The sequence below is a fragment of the Thermobia domestica genome, chromosome 6 (genome assembly GCF_964235325.1).
Source record: "Thermobia domestica chromosome 6, izTheDome1.hap1.1, whole genome shotgun sequence".
NCBI lineage: Eukaryota > Metazoa > Arthropoda > Insecta > Zygentoma > Lepismatidae > Thermobia > Thermobia domestica.
In genome coordinates, this window is record NC_137459.1 from 272794502 (window position 1) to 272812160 (window position 17659).

Below are 17659 nucleotides of genomic sequence, written 5' to 3' on the forward strand. Positions count from 1 at the left end.
AAGTGAACCGCTCCCCAAACGATCGTCTTGGATCCACTAGTGTTTCTCACAGTACCACAAAGGTAGATCTGGTCATGCATCATGCACTTTTGGACGTCATGGATCCAAAGAAGTGCAAAAGGTGTTCTTTCCAGTGTTCTACGAGTGCTGAATACACCTGGTCGAGCCACATTGCTTGGACAAACCAGCATTACTGCCCAACTTTTGTTTCAGATCAGCGAAGGTCGGCTGCTGGCCATTGTGGATGGTGGATATCGAGATTGCGGGAGCTCGAAAAACTGTCTTTCAGTTCAAAATCTGGTCCGTGCAGAAGAACAACTTAAAAAGGTTTATGACGCCCATTCTCTTTAACAGGTGCCTGGTGGCTTTGCTTGTCTTTTACCCCGCTTCCATTCTTAATAATATTCTTCAAAATAACTAGCTGCCTTTCAAACGCTGGTGGCGGATCGTGGCTTTTGGGATGCCAAGACAACCATGGAGGCAAGTGGTATCCATTTTTATATTCCACAGAGCAGGGCCCCTGGAGCTAGGACAATCCAGCTTTGGCCCAACGCCTACTGGATCGCATGAAAACGGAGAACGAGATGGGCAAGTTGGTTGCGGAGATCTTGAAACCATTAAATTTAACGCTGAGGAATGCACTTGGTTACAGTGCTATCCCAGTTGCCGATATCGCCACAACCTTCCCGCGACTCATTAAAGACGACCCCTGTCTCATTGCCTGTGGCTCCTATCAACTGGACAGTGTGACCTCATATGCAGACTGCAACCAATGCTGACATTGATGATGATAAGGACAGCGATGCTCCGTGGAGCTGCAAAAGTATACGGGCCAGACAAATATCGATTACTACGTCATTGGCATGGAAATCGATCAAGCTAGTGCCATTCTGGTGAAGGGCATCCTACAATCGAGATACTCCGAACAAAACAAACCACAAGAGGTTTTTCAGCTGTTCCATTCGGACACGACCTGGCTGTAATTGATAGAGTGGTCGAGTATTGGTGTACTTGTGACAGTGGTGCAAGGACTGCGGGATTCTGTAAGTAGTAGGCCTCCCGTTATATCTAGTAGTCAGCAAAAAAATTGAAGCCAAAGGTCAATGACCTAGAGGTGTGGCCCAGAGCCAATGACCTAGGTACCCCGTGACCATGAAGAAAATGTGACTGTTTCCGGAATTGAATGAAATCAAACTTGCACCGATAACTATTTTCAAAGCAGGATATAAATATATAATCGGTTACTTCACTCAAATACATCACTTCTCCCGTTTCCTCTCACTTTCTTCATTCCACCATTTCATTCATTTCTCATCATCACCGTCTCCTTTAGCCTAGCCGGCATAATCGTGAGACGTGAAACTTAAAGATTTCATTTCATTTTAAATACATCACTAACAATAATGTATAAAATAATACCACCATAGGTCTTTCTAATCTTTCGCAATGCCAGTTTTTAGAATTAAAAGAACAAGATGACATTTTCAATAAAGAATGCTCACGAAGCTAAAATTGACATTGCTGAGTTGTAATATGAGATAAAGTCAAATGATTCTTATCATGAACTTAACCTTAGAATATAATTACGATAATTTTGCATACTCTGTTTTCTAATATTGAATTCCGGACGAAGCTATCATGTGGACTTGGACGTTTCTATTCTGCCTCCTTGGTAAGTTAAATAAAATTGTATCATGAACTAACTTTCTAAGGCTACAGCCCAAGAATAGACGCGCCTGAAGTTGGTTTAACCACTTTCTGCGAATTGATTTTTTTTTTCACCAAGAATTAGTGCTAATGTGACAGATTTCTAGAATTAGTACTGGTTTTGTTGAGAAGTTAAGACACAACAAGAACAGGTGGGTCAACTTCACACTGGTCCACTACTTCCTCCGAATCCAAAAATTTTCGCGCCAGAAATTAGTGCTTAGTGGTACTCAATCCCCAATAAAACATACATCTCCAGACTGTTTAATTTACTATTTGGGATCTTTTGTACCTTTTCTATTTACCTCTAACGTGGAAAGTGTTATATCACAACTGTCATTTTTAATTATACCATTATTCATAAGTGGGTTAAACTTTAGCTGTGAATTTCAACAGCTAAAGTAGGAACCACACATACATACGCACAAAAGTAGTACCTGAAGCTTATTATGGTATTAATAAATAATTTTGTAGCAATACATTACCACCAGTGGCGTATTTATGATTTTGTTTCGGTGAGGGAGTTATGCACAACACATGAATGAGCACTTATATTTTTCTTTTTGGGTGCCCACAAATTTTAATGAAGTTGTGCATATAACAAATTCTAGACAGGTAATGCACAGTCTACTTCAGCATTTCTCAAAATGTGGTCTTCTAGGTTTGCCCTTGTGGACCTTTTAGATTGAATATTAGATGAAATAAAATAGTAAAATTCTACCAAATTGTGTGTCACACACTATAGTTGAGAATTGCAGAAACGGATTATATAATATAATAAGAAAAATGAAATGAAATCTTTGAGTTTTACGTCCCACGATTATGCCGGTTAGGCTAAAGGAGACGGTGATGATGAATAATGAATGAAATGGTGGAATGACGAAAGTGGGAGGAAACGGGAGAACCCCGAAAAAACCCGCGCACACGGTGTTTGTCCACCACAAAGTTCACTTGGCGGGGGCTGAGATCGAACCCGGGACTCCAAGCACCAGAGGTGAACACTACCACTGAGCCACCGCGGCCCTTATAATATAATAAGATAACAATTGTACAAATTCCAATAGCTTTTATCGATGTATCATTATAAAATATCCTTAATAGCCTTAAATTGTTTTAAAAACAACTAATATTAATTTTCTTCGATTAATGTCAATATAAAATTGAGGAAATTTTAATTATACTATTTTAAAAGATAGGCATTAACAAATGTTTGAAACATTTAAAAGACAATAAACTTTCTTTCTACAGTGGTCTGTAGAACATTGTGAGTAATAAAAGTGGTACCCTCTTGAAAAAATTCCCAGAAACACTACTCTACTTGATTATGAATGGTCAACTATAGCTCCTATCTCTACTTCCGGTTGAAATATCTCACAATGCTGTAATTCCAGGAAAGATCGGATACACTAAAGTCATGCGCTCTAACCATTTGGTTTCTTAAAATAACTTTAATATATCCATTACGATGCATAAATTATATTGATTCTGATTTTACGATGTTTGGTGTACTATATCAATTACGGTTTACGTTTACGTCAAAACTAGCCATTACTAATAGCACTGCCACCACACAAACACACACACACACACACACACACACACATATATATATATATATATATATATATATATATATATATATATATATTAGGGATGGGCAAAACCGGTTTTTATAAAAACCGAAAACCGGTTTCTACAAAAACCGAAACCCGAAAAACCGACATTTCGGTTTTCTCCAAAACCGGTTCGGTTTTTCACCGAAACTGGTTTCGGTGAAAACTTTTCGAAAAAACACAAAACTATTTCTGTGGAAATGGATTCGGTTTCCGGAGAACAACGAAACACCATTCTGGTCAGAAATAGAACAAATTTTGGAAAAAAACTGGAATCGGTTTTGAAGAAATCCGAAACCGGACCAGCTAAAATTTTCAAAAACCGGTTTCGGTTTTTCTAAAAACCGAAAACCGAAAAATCGGTTTCTGTGTCCACCATTAATATATATATATATATATATATATATATATATATATATATATATATATATATATATATATATATATAGAGAGAGAGAGAGAGAGAGAGAGAGAGAGAGAGAGAGAGAGAGAGAAATATAGATATAGATAGATAGATACAACTTTCGAGCTACGACGAAAGAAGAAAAGAAAGTATAATAATCATGAAGAAATCGAATTCGGAATTTATGCGTTTCATGGCCCATTGTTATCGAAAAAAGTGATTTTTCGACATCTGCCCACCTCTTCGTTCGTTTCTGCGATAGTCCTGATATTCGGCTAGAGGTCATACTGTTCAACGTATCGACATCAAATTTTAAACTTATGCTCTTATGTGATTCTCTAGAGATTTCCGAATTTTCTTCCCACCCCTAAAATTTCGAGTAGTTTACTGAAGGGTGGAAATTAAAATTTGCGATTTTCTCGAAAGCGATTCAGGCAATTTTGTTCATATTTCATCAATCAAATTTGCAATAACAACCCTATACTGTTCTATAATCTATATCTCTCGGGAAAATCGAGAAGAGATAGTTTACATTTTTTTTGTACGATTTTCTCAAAATTGTGTCATTGACAATATGACATAACACATGTATCCTGAGAAAATGTACGAGGGATATTAGTTTATTCTTTGGGGTTGAGTATTTTCCGACAATTCTTCCCCCCCCCCCCCAAAAAAAGGACACAGTTGATTGTATTTTCGTAAACATGATCGAACCTATTATAGGGATGCTAAACCGATTTCAAAATAAATAAATAAAAAAACATAAAAGGTACGGGGCACCGCACTAAATTTTCTCGCTCCAATTCCTTAAACTAAATCACGTTGTGCTGCAGCTATTAGTGAAAGGTTTCCTTGTGAAATACGAACAAAATTTTCAGGCGTTTTTGGAAAAATTCACCGAAAGAAACTTATTCCCAAAAGTAAAGTACCTCTTTCAGATTTTTCCATAAGAAATAACTGAAGCCATTTGTTGTGGGTTATTAATGAAATATTTGTTTATATATACCGTATATATAAAATTACTAACTCGCGTAAGTGGTATTTGGCGAAATTGTAAAAAAAAAATAAAATAAAATAAAAACACCTCAAAAGTAAACTACCCCTTGCAGATACTCTCATAGTAGAGACCTGCACGGGCCGAATTTTTCGGCCCGAGCTCAATCCCGCCCTAATGTACCTAGGCCCGGCCCAGCCCAGCCCGGGCCCGAAAAGTTTTGGAGATTTTCGGCCCGAGCCCGGCCCGGGCCCGATAAATTTGAGAAGTTTTTGGCCCGACCCCGACACGATAAATGTAAAAATAAATTAGCTCGAGCCCCAATCTTTCTCAAAATTTAGTATTAAACTTGGTCTACCTCTCAGAAACATTTTTTAAACTCTGGTTCACAACTTGACGCTTGCCTCCCGAATGGTACCATTACCTCCTAGAACTTTGCCTGTCATCGAGAGAACAAAAACTCCATTTCCTGTAACAAAAATCTAACTTAATTGATTTTTAGCATAAAGTGAAAATGGCAATATTGTTTAGCGACATGCAAAACTTTTCCACCCCTTCCTGTCATATTTTGGGTTCAGTGAAGGTCAAGGTCAGAGCTCAATTTACCGCGCAATGCCTGAAATCCTCTTAAACAGCTACTGCATTCTTTGTAACATTTTTCACGGTCACACTTCTTTAACGTTTGGCTTTATTCCAATTATCGTTTAACGAAAGTAAATAATTGTTAAAAATTGCAATTAATCGGCCCCAGCCCCTGAAGAGAAATGAGCGTCGACCTGCCCAAGCCCGGCCCGGCCCAAAGAAATAACAGAGTCGGCCCAAAGAAATAACAGAGTCGGCCCGCCCAAACCCAACTACGGGCCGGGTTTCGGGCCTCGGGCCGGGCTCGGCCCGTGGAGGTCTCTATCTTATAGAAGTGACTTATACAACATTATAAGAATAATACTTATTTATGAAATCGACCAAAATCGTCCCTGTCGTTTTTGAGCCAAAACTTTGAAAAGAAACTCATCTCTAAGAGTAAATTTACTTTAGTGATTTTTTTTTCGTAAAGAATAATTTATACAATAATAATAGAGTTATTAATCAAATATTCATTTATGAAATAGAAATAAGATGGTATGACTCGTTGTTGAGAAAAACATCTACAAAAAAAAAAAAAAAAAAAAAAAAAAAAACATCCTTAAGAGTAAACTACTCATATATACCGGGTGCGTCAAAAAAGTATACACACTTTGAACCGCCATTAGAAAAAGTATTTCCCGTGCTACAAGGTTCAATATTTACGAGAAAGTAATGCTATTTTTCTTCAACAGGTGACAAGAGAATTGTCGCTCTAGCTACTCAACCCAGTTCGTGGCAAGGCAATAACTGCAAGATGGCGGACGTACGTTTGAGCTTTGAAGCGCGGAAGCAGGTAATTAAGGGGGAGCTCTCTCGTGGCTAAGCGGTTAGCTTACGCGCCTTTGGCATGGGAGATCCGGATTCGACTCCCGGCTGAGCTCATGTGGTTCGGATTCCACGTTAATCAGTAGGTCCACGATTCATATAGCATTGCTGCTGAAAGAGACATTAAACTCAAAATCATCTCATCTTATCATCGCAGTTAAGTGGTACTGGAAGTTTGAGAATGTTGGACCACTGGATTTCTTCTTATGGAGCACAGTAAAAGATGAGGTGTACAAACGTAAACCATGTAACCTAGACTCACTTTGAAATGAGATTCAAGCGGTGTGCGCAAAAACCCATTGGACATGTTGGTACGATGTACGGAATCAGTAGTGACTCGTACTCGGAAATGTATTGATGCCGAAGGCCGCCATTTTGAACAGTAATCACATTTGCGTGGGAAAGTGCATTTATGTTTCAAATTGGACTTTAAGCTTTCCATTTCCAGCAATTGAACCTTGTATAAAGGAACATAAGTTTTCTATGACGGTTCAAAGTGTGTATATGTTTTCTTGACGGGGGGCGCGATAGCTCAGTGGTAGAGCGTTCACCTCCGGTCCTTGGGGTCCCTGGTTCGATCCCAGCTCGAGCTGGTTTCGAAGAAAACCGAAACCGGTTTTGGAGAAAACCGAAACCAGTTTAGGTGTAAAACCGAACCGGTTTTTGGAGAAAACCGAAACTGGTTTAGGTGAAAAACCGAACCGGTTTTTGAGAAAACCGAAATGGTTTTTCGGGTTTCGGTTTTTGTAGAAACCGGTTTTCAGTTTTTATAAAAACCGGTTTTGCAAATCCCTAATAGAAGGGAAGAAAAGTGCTGAGAAAAAAGGATGGGGGTTTCAAATGTTAAAATAAGTTGGCCATATCACGAAATCCGTTAAGATTAGAAATATGAAATTTGGTAGTAAGATTTTTCATTTAAATTATTATAGACGTGTTTCAGTGTTTATTCATAATTCCCTTATAAGGATGAAAAAACGGAAAGAAAGACGGAGTCGGGGTTGCAATTATGAAAATAAGATTGCCACATTTCGAAATTTAGGCTTTTAATTTATAATAATTAAACATGTGTTTCAGTGGTTTTAGATGTTTCCCTTAGAAGGGAAGAAAAAGGCGAGAAGAAAAAGGGCAGGAGTTGTAAGTTTTAAAATAACATGTCCATATCTCGAAATCCCTTCAAAATACATATATATTAATTACAGATGTGTTTAAGCACTTTTTTACGTTTAGGCCTACCTTAGAAGTTAAGAAAATGGGATGATGTTGCAATTGTTATAATAAGATGGCTATATTTCGAAATTCTTTAAAGTTAGATTCCTGAAAATTGCTGTTTAGACTTTTAACTTAAGATTGTTAAAGACATATTTTAGCATATTTTGATGTTTCTCTTATAAGTTAGAAAGGAAGAAAAAGGCGCGAAGAATAAAAGAGTGGGTGTTGTTAAAATATCGAGATCCCTTAACATTATATATATATATATATATATATATATATATATATATATATATATATATATATATATATATATATATATATATATATATATATATATATATATATATAAGGAACAAGCCCGAAAACAGACGCAGAAGTTTGGGAGGGCCATGAATAAGATAGGTGGGCCAAGTCATTAAAAATTCTCTTACAAATATCTAAATTGTGATTTTTATATTAATGATAGCATTTTATATTGAGGTCTAAAGGAGCCATGAAAAGTTTAGGGGGCAGATCCCGTGGCCCCCCTCTAGTTGTGGGCCTGATTAGACATATGAGAAGTCCGAGTCTCTGCGGGCGAAATCCCTAGCTAGTCAAAGGCTAGTATACATGCATTCGCACAGAAACACACACACACACACACACGCACACACAACAGAAGTTCTGTGCAGCGGACCCCAGGAAGGATACATGTGACATACGTATCATCTCTATTCAAAATAGCTCAAGTTTTTCACTCATAAAAGAAATTGACATGGTCAATCGTCCTGGTGTTTCAAAGTTTGGATTGGGCGTAAGAAAATACATGAAATTTACAATAATCCTGGGTCCGCTGCACATAAGTTTGCTTTTGTGTGTGTGTGTGTGTGTAGCTGTGTAATTAAATGCTTTTCTATGCTTGTCATTGAGGTACTTTGTACTATGCAGAAAGGACTTAAGTGACATCTTTCTGAAGTTTGGTTTATGAACTTTTCCATTTCTCTAGCGGTATACACAACACTGTGTATACCAAGAGCAAGTGTAGAAGGTACTACAACGGTGTAAACGAAACATTGAACCATAGGTCAAGTGCAAGAAAAGCCTGCAGTCTTGGATTTAAACAGTTTTTCTTTAGTATCTCAAAGCTACACAAAATTGATTTAAGCTCTTTCTAAAATCACCGATGCAATTAAATTGTTCTGATCTTATGAAAATAAACACTTTGCCAAGGTTATAAGTATCAACAGGACCACAAAGAAATTACACAATTCAGTGGTGCCCACCCCCCCTCATGTCCTTGACGCACCCCCCCTCAACTGTCTATCCGTAGGTGTTCTTCCATGAAAAAAAATCTTTTCGATTAATTTTTACACACCCTTAAACATATTTATATAGATTTTTAACCCCCCCAAATATTTCAATGACGCAGTTTGCGTCATAGCCCCCCCCTTGTGGGCACCCCTGCACAATTTATTTAGGTGAGCGTGAACAAGCTTCTACCATCCGATTCAAGCAGCATTTGCTTGTTTGTCTGTACATCTGTCCCATCATATTTTATAAAATAATTTAATGAAATTTGTCATGTACTTTCTTCCAATATTAGGAAATAAGCCTGAAGTTTATTATTTTAATTAAGCCTGATTAAAATACATTATGATAAGGGAGGAGGTAAAAGAGGATAAAATTAATTCCACTATTGCAAATTTTTACAATGTAAAATTGTGATTAAAAATTCCATTATAACTTTAGGAAAATATTGAGTTTTATGTAATATGATATATAGTACGAGCAGTTCTGGGTTCGATTTCCGGTGGGGACACTCGGTAAAAAAAGTGTAAAAGCTTTCTCAGGCTAGCCATCCTGAGTAAGCTTATTCTGGGTTTTCCTCGTTCACACCAGACAAATGCAAGGATAGTACCTAACACAATGATCCCAAGCTGCTTCCTTATTTTCTCACTCCATTATTCCTCCTCAATTCCTCGGATACTATGATTACCGAGGGACGCCATTCCTCATACATGACGAGCGAACATGGCCATAGCTGCCGAAAGCCCAGAAATCTAATTAATAATCCTAATTCTAATGCGTGGTGGATTGCATAAATTCTTTCTAGGAGATAACACTGGAATAAATTTAAAGACTTATCTTCAACCATAAGAGTCTACAACTGAAAAAAGCCACTTTTTAAAGTCGTAATGTAACTGATATTCTGAACTTAGTAATGATTGTCCTTCTGCAATATTTCAGTATCATATCACTATTTTCAATATTTTATGCTCACTATATAGTACTCCTTATCATATACTTTAAGTACATGCAAATAAAAGTAACAAAATAATATCCTAGAACCATTAGGAATGCATAAATTAGTTTATGTTTATGTATTGTAAATTTTTGTGTGCAATTATTATAATGTTTATTTTTAATTTTTCAGTGGGGTTAGCAGCTGCAGACAACGGTGAGCATGTATTTTACATCTTCTTTCATCAACTGTTTGACATTTGGCAAAAAAATCTTATTGTAAAATGTAACTTCCTCTTGGCCTTGTCATTGATGAGAAGTAGCAAGGGAAATATATTTTTCTGTTATCAAAAAAAGTTAACCTTTTGACATTTTTCGCAAAATTGACCTCTAAGTAGTTTGCAATTTTTTTGCTACTATAATAAAAGTGCGGTAAACATCAAATTGTGATGGAAAACATAATTTTTCGATAAGCAGTAATTTATGGCAAATGGCCAGGAAATAAGAGTTTATCTGAACATCAAAAGTTCTACCCACAGTTCAATCAATTGAGGGAAAACTGCTTACAATAATAACACGAACTTAATATTAAACAGTATAGTTGTAGGCTCATTTTAATATCAATGATTTGCTATAGAAATTAGTTGAACTCTCTCAGCGACAGTATGTTTGTGTGTAACAAACTGAATCAACACTTTTGTATGAAGACGGGAAAAAAGGCTAAATTGTGTTCTATTTTAAGCATCAGTTACATAATAATAATAATGGATACATGAAAATAGTTCTGTTTTCAGTTCAAAGATTTTTTTCTCTTGTCTGATTTTTGATTTAAATGAATTTAATAAAAGTTAAAACCTATTCATCACTTGCAACCAAACGGAATAAAATTCTAATCAAATTGGTATCATCCCATGTTAGAATTTGAACTTTACCATCTTATCAATATAATGAATTGAAATAAAACTTCTTAGCAGCATCAGAAATAATTTTATCAGATATAATAAGACTACTAGAAAACTCAAGTCCCTGACGTGACATCCCATAAAGAAATATGGAAGTCCAGACGGAATGTGTGGTTTTTACATCTGTTTTCAAAGTAGTTTTTAAAATTTTCTAGGCCAAAGTTGCCTCGATACCAAATTTATTTTTCCATCCATCTTGACTCTCGAATCATTACTTAAATAATTAACGTTCTTTTTGTGACCAGAGTATGTACTTCTTTATTAAATTAAAATAAGTCGTAACAGTTTCAATAACGTACCATTATCTACATCAGACGTTAATTGGCATATATACAGGGTGTTAATGAACTAAACCAACAAACTGAAACAGGTGATTCCTCATATCAAAATAAGGAAAAACGTTCATATGGACCCGTGATCAAAACTGCATAGTTTCAGAGCTAAGACTGTCCAAAACTGTAGGAAAATCAAATTTGGGGATGAATATCTCCAAAACTATTAGCTATTGAACTGAGGTGGCATGTTATTATCTTAGACTTGTAATCTGCTCTATCCAAAAATGCTTGATTCTAAATCGTCCAGTGGCGGGGCAAGGGAGTCCTCCAAAGGAAGGGAGTATTCCGGATATTCCGTTAGGACAGATGGGCCTAATTCATGACAGATAAAACAACGTACCACCAAGAAACAAAAAGTTGCTGAAAGACCATCAATATTTTGAACAAAATCGAGATGGCGAAGAATTTTTAGTGTGTCGTGTGTGGTTGCATAACTACAATTGGAGCTGAATGTAGTGGATAAAAGGAAATTAAGTAATACCATTTACATCTGCAGGTCCATGACACACAGTAAGAAGATGTTTTGCTAAGTATGTTTAGCTAAAGCGTATACCTTACAGTGGTTCAAATTGAGCGTTAGTGTGTCTCATAAAATTTACTATTTTAAGTTGGTGGACACAAAGTTGGTAAGAGAAGTGACTGACATTTAGTAGTGTTACTCCTAGATGGAGCAGTGTTGGGTAAGTTACTTGTAAAAATGTAACGCGTTACAAGTTACTTTACTTTCTCTAAAAATGTAACTCCTTACTAACGCGTTACTTGATCCAAAAGGTAATTGTTACTTTACTTCGAAAGTAACGCGTTAGTAACGCGTTACTTTTATGTTCGAAACTTTGAATAGGTGAAAAATCTTATTACTTCAATTTTCCGTTCTACTATCACTACCACTATTATTATTATTATTATTATTATTATTATTATTATTATTATTATTATTATTATTATTATTATTATTATTATTATTATTATTATTATTATTATTGCACGTTCTGAATCGCTTTATTTAAATGCAAAGACTGATTTTTACTTTACGCTATTTGAACATTTTTATATAATGTAACATTGACTAAATTGCCATACTGCGTTAGGCAGGGTAAGGATGGGTGGGCCGCGGTGGCTCAGTGGTAGAGCGTTCACCTCTGGTGCTTGGGGTCCCGGGTTCGATCCCAGCCCCCGCCAAGTGGACTTTGTGGTGGACAAACACCGTGTACGTGGGTTTGCTCGGTGTTCTTCCGTTTCCTCCCACTTTCTTCATTCCACCATTTCATTCGCTACTCATCAGCACCGTCTCCTTTAGCCTAATCGGCATAACCATGGGACGTAAAACTCAACGATTTCATTTCATTTTTTCGTAAGGTTGGGCACGAGCGAATTCGAGCGAGTGTTCTTTGAAACTCGATTCGAATCGAAACGGCCATCTTTGAGCTCGACCCGAAAACTTTTGTTCTCCATCTTTATAGAAACACCAACAAAAGTAAAATAAATAATTTGTACTATTGCACACACAATTCACTCACTGAATGTATTGATTTGGAGCTGTGAAAATCTGCGACAAAATTTTCTAGGTGCTTGCAATCAGTAAACGTTATTTCCCTGAGGCTGTCCTCATCTTCCAAAAACAGCAAGTGGCACCATTGTCTTATATGTTTCTCTGTGTGTCGGTGACTGACTGTCAGTCAATGACATAGTATGTAGGTCATGCTTCATTGATCCATTCTGAGAAACTCAATTACAGGAAAGAAACATTTTTTTCCAATATATATATATATATATATATATATATATATATATATATATATATATATATATATATATAGGTATACTGTAGTTACTCATCTGAAATGTAACGACAAAATGGTAACTTAAACTAGGTACGTTACTTAAAAATTTGTAACGCGTTATCGTTACAGTTACTTTGGAAAAAATGTAACGCGTTACTAGGAAACGTTACTTATAAAGTAACGCGTTACTTGCGTTACGTTACTTCTCAAGACTGAGATGGAGGTAGCAGTATCCCGTCTTTTCTGAATTTGTCGGTTAGTCTTATCCCGTGTACTGTAAATTTTGATAGTTTCACATTAGTGTGTTTCATACATTTGTTATTTTAAGTTGGTGGGCACAAAGTGTCCAACCGTTGGTAGGGTATGTGACTGACATTTACAAGTGTCACTCCTAGATGGCAGCATAATAAATATTGGGCGCATAAAGAGTGTCTGCTCAAACGGTTCGTCCGATTTAAAACTTACCTATACTTTAGATTGAAAACATCATTTGGAGATTTTTTTTCCTCTTACATTTTGTTGTAATTCTGATAATAACAGAGTCACCCTATGACTAGGGACTTTTGTGACACAATATATATATATATATATATATATATATATATATCAGGGGTTTTCAAACTTGCAGCGCGTCTCCCTGGGGCGGCGCGGAAAGTTGTCAGGGGAGGCGCGAGGGCTTTTAAAAGATCCTACAAAGGAATATATTTATAATGCAACACGCATACTTCTGTCGGCATCCTCCTTTTTAGTAATATACTAGTTGAACCTGCGCTTTCTACACAGCGCATCATTCGCATATGAGCATAAATCTCCTTATCATTCCTTACAACATCTGTATATGTCCCTTTACAGACACAAGTAAAAGACGTATTGATTTAAAAAAAAGCTAAGGGGTATCATAAAGGGGAGACTTTTTTCGATTATTTTTTCTCAATATCTCGCACCGTTTGCAAGATTTGAGCCTGCTTCCAGTTGGAGTTTCTAATTCATGTATGACCAGTGTTTTCTTTCTTCTTGCATGCAGTATGTAATAAGCAAATACATTACATACGCAATTAATCATAATGTCAGTTATATATGGTGTTCATTAGGGAAAACACCCCCCCCCCAAAAAAAAAGGTTTATCTTAGACTGGAGAAATGGTTATCCTTCCTTTTCCATTATTATTTGGCCATGAAACGAACGCCTCAGACATATACAAACCCTATATACAACAGTGTGGTGTTGGAATGTATAATGCTTAGGATGTTAGGATGTTATAATGCTTAGGATGCTTTAGTTTTTTTTTTTTAATTTCAACACTTCCAACGTACCAGTAAAAATGTAATAAAGAAATAGTGCCCATGTTTTTTAAATATTCAATTAGAACTGGACAATCCACATGAAATTTGCAATCGATCAGTGAAAACGTCATCTTTCTAGAGCCTGTAGTTTCCGAGATCTCATTGTCGAAAGGATTGGACACAAACATATAAACGTAGTTTAAAAGAGCTCCAAAGATGGCAGCACAATTCATTTGCATTTATTTCGGAGAAGGCTTATTAAAGGCAACGTCCTTTGAACAATAATTTAAAAGGATAAACTTTGTGAAAAATATTTCTTTAAGTAACTCTTTTAAAAATATTTGTCTTTGTTATAAAGGTGAAATCACAAATAACCGTAAATCAAAGGTTTGAAAACTAAGGTTATAGGTTAGAGCTCGGTCGCTCTTACGTTCCTTCAACACTCGCAAGGTACTACTCCACACTCTACTGTTGGAAGAAAATATACACGCCTTTGCCTTGAACGAAACATATCTTTTGCCGCACCAACATGTACATTATCAGCCATATACTATTTCTCGTTGCGATGGTCCACCTGGAGATCGAGCAAATGGCGGAACTTTAATAGGAATACGAAGCAGACTACCTCAACGCACGATCACGCATAATTTTCAGGCTCCTCTTCCGGAACACAACATCACTCTGATCTATTTTCCTTCACGTACTATTGCCTTTGCTACTATATATGTTAGACCCAATGTTCAAATTCCTTTGACATTCTTCCAATACATGTACACCTCGTTTGGTCATTATATTATTATGACTGATCTCAATCTATCCAGTCGCACTCTTACGCAACGACGGAACTTCTATCAATTTCTTATGCTGCACAAAAATGCCGAACTATGCGCATTACCAAGACATACCCGGCCTTCCTCAAATACAACACCTGACGCAGTCATTGTTTCCTCTACATTACAACCATTCGTAAACTGTCATGTTCTATCTTCCATCGGTAGTGACCATGACCCAGTTAAATTGACATTACATTTTCCAAGCCACCGTCAAGCTCCTGACACTCCACCGCGTACCGTTCTCTGTTATGACCGAGCCGACTGGAACAAATATCGAGAAGATTTGAGTACTACCTTATCTAACGTGCCTACTCCAATACATCACTCTGACTTACATAACACGCTTGATACACTTACTACTGCTATACAACATAGTAGCCATCAGCATATACCCACGATTAAATCTAATTATGCTCGATCCGCACTTCCTCCTCAATATCGCACACTAGTTGCTCTTGCACGGCAGGCATACCACGAATATCTTCGCACACGTGATCCAGGGCTTTTACAACTACATCGCCAATATTTACGGCAAGTTCATAATTATATCATAGCCTATAAAAGACGTAAGTGGATCCAAACAGTTAACCATCTTGATCAAGAACATAATCCTACCAAATTCTGGAATGCCTTTCACAGGCTCTGTGGGACACGCTCTTCTCTCTCTTACCTTCTCATCGTCAACCAGACCTCAGTACAAACTGATACAGAGAAGGCTAATGTATTTGCTGAATCATTTCAAAGCATTTTTTCGCCACCACTCATCACCTACACTCCTGAACGTTTACGCACTAGAATAAGCAACGTAACAGATCCTCATCAAGCACATCTTCGTATTAGTTCTAGTCACGAATTAGACTCGGATCATCCTCTTACTAGTCCAATTACACCTTTGGCGATCACCGCAGTCTTAGCCAATAAGAAGAATACAGCTCCAGGGTTTGACGGTGTAACTTACCGCCACATTAAAGAGGCTCCACTGGTGGTTCTGCTCCTACTGTCCGCTATTTATAACCTTATACTTCGAACAGGTGATTATCCGGCTTCCTGGAAAACTTCAAAAGTCTTAATGTTTCTGAAACCGCATAAAGATAACACCAAGGCAGAGTCGTACCGTCCAATACAACTCACGTCTACAATGGGAAAGATCCTCGAACGCATCTTAGTTCGGCGTCTACATACTCACTTCTTCCACAATCAAATTCCTCTACACCAAACTGGTTTTCGTCCTAACTGCACTCTCAATGATAATCTACTCAAACTTACCACTATTCTTACCAACCACTTCAATAGCATCCAACCTTCCTGTTTATTATTATTTGACTTGGAGAAGGCTTTCGATTCAGTTTGGCACGATGGGTTACTTTACAAACTTCATCTTCTACGATTACCATTTGCATATATCAGACTAATTTATCACTACCTCACCAATCGCATAGCATATGTCTGCATTAATTCATCTTTATCATTTCCTATTTTTCCGCTTAGTGGTGTACCCCAAGGGTCAGCGTTATCGCCACTTCTATATATACTATATGTTCGAGATTTGCCTGTTCCTCCTGACCCTATCTACACCTTTACCTTTGCAGATGATACTGCTTATCTTGCATGTGGAAAATCTATTCAGCATATCAATACTATACTTCAAGAGGCAATAAATAAGTTCTGTGACTGGTGTAATACTTGGCGACTCCGAATCAACTCCACTAAAACACAGGCACTTGTCATCATACCATCAGGACGTACCAGTAGGGTCCGACGCAATAGATCTCTCTTACATCTCACTATAGCTGGCACAAGCATTTCCGTCACACGTACAGCGAGATACTTGGGTGTTATCTTTGATGACCATCTTTCATGGCGTGGACACCTTCAGCATCTTATAAGTCTAGCGCAAAACAAACTAAACCTTCTGAAGAGATTAGTCGGAACTTCATGGGGCCTTCATCAAGAGACTGTGTTAAACACTTACAAAGTCTTCTTGCGACCATCTATACTCCATGGACACATCCCATTGCTTAATGCCAGTAACTCCAGATCATTGAAAGACATGCATTACGCCTTGCATATCGCAACAACCTGCCTAGTCCTACCCGGCTACTCTATGAGCGTATTCCATTTCCACATCTTCTTCTTCATTTAGAAAAACTGCGTACCAGGTACATCACTACCCGTTGGACTCAAGGCCATCCCATCCTTCGCAGTTGTATACGCATCGATGCAGATCAAGATGTTCCACCTCGTCTACAATCTACACCACTTCAGCACTTAGTTACGCTGTATCTTCTTACACATCCTGACGAACAAATTGACGAATTTCTATTAGCATATCAACCACCAGACTTATCACCAAACATTTATCCATCTTTTGCACTTTAATTCGCACTAACAAGGGCATCATTGTGTCTCTCATCATGTGTCGAGTCGCCCCGGCACAAGAAGATAACCCTTCACCTGTCTAACTAACAATATCACTGTGTTGTGGCGTCTAACTTGCACCTCATCTTTCATCACATCACACATACATTTTGATAGAAAATGTACGTACAAAAATAACGATTCCTGATCTATTGATGAATAAAAATCCCAATTTTGAATGAATAAAAACAATAAATAAATAAACGAAATTAAAACCTCTTGGTCCATCCAATTTATACTTTATTTCCCTTACGCATAACTCCGCTCCTAAGAGAAGGTATTCCGTTCTACGGGTTTTTGCATTGTAATAAAAAAAATAAAAAGTCGCTCTTAATCATACTTTCCCAGCTGGCGTAGTACAGCTCTTGTAGTGAGGCATTGTTGCCAAGTCCAGGCTGTGTTTATCGCATACGTGTGGACGCACGGTGATCCGAACACAGTTGCGGGCG

The 17659-nt window shown here is 37.3% G+C and overlaps 1 protein-coding gene across 3 annotated transcripts in view; it reads left to right on the forward strand.

The window, feature by feature from the left end:
• Positions 1–1563: 1563 nt before the first annotated feature.
• Positions 1564–17659, forward strand: part of LOC145688493 (vitellogenin-like) — a 175022-nt gene continuing 158926 nt past the window's right edge. For all 3 annotated transcript variants that reach the window (XR_014131917.1, XR_014131918.1, XM_081762822.1), the window contains exons 1-2: positions 1564–1672; positions 9792–9815. Coding sequence is in view for 1 of the 3 variants with exons in the window: in XM_081762822.1 (XP_081618948.1) it covers positions 1639–1672; positions 9792–9815 (58 nt within the window). In the remaining 2 variants the exon portion in view is untranslated. The remainder of the gene's footprint in view (positions 1673–9791; positions 9816–17659) is intronic.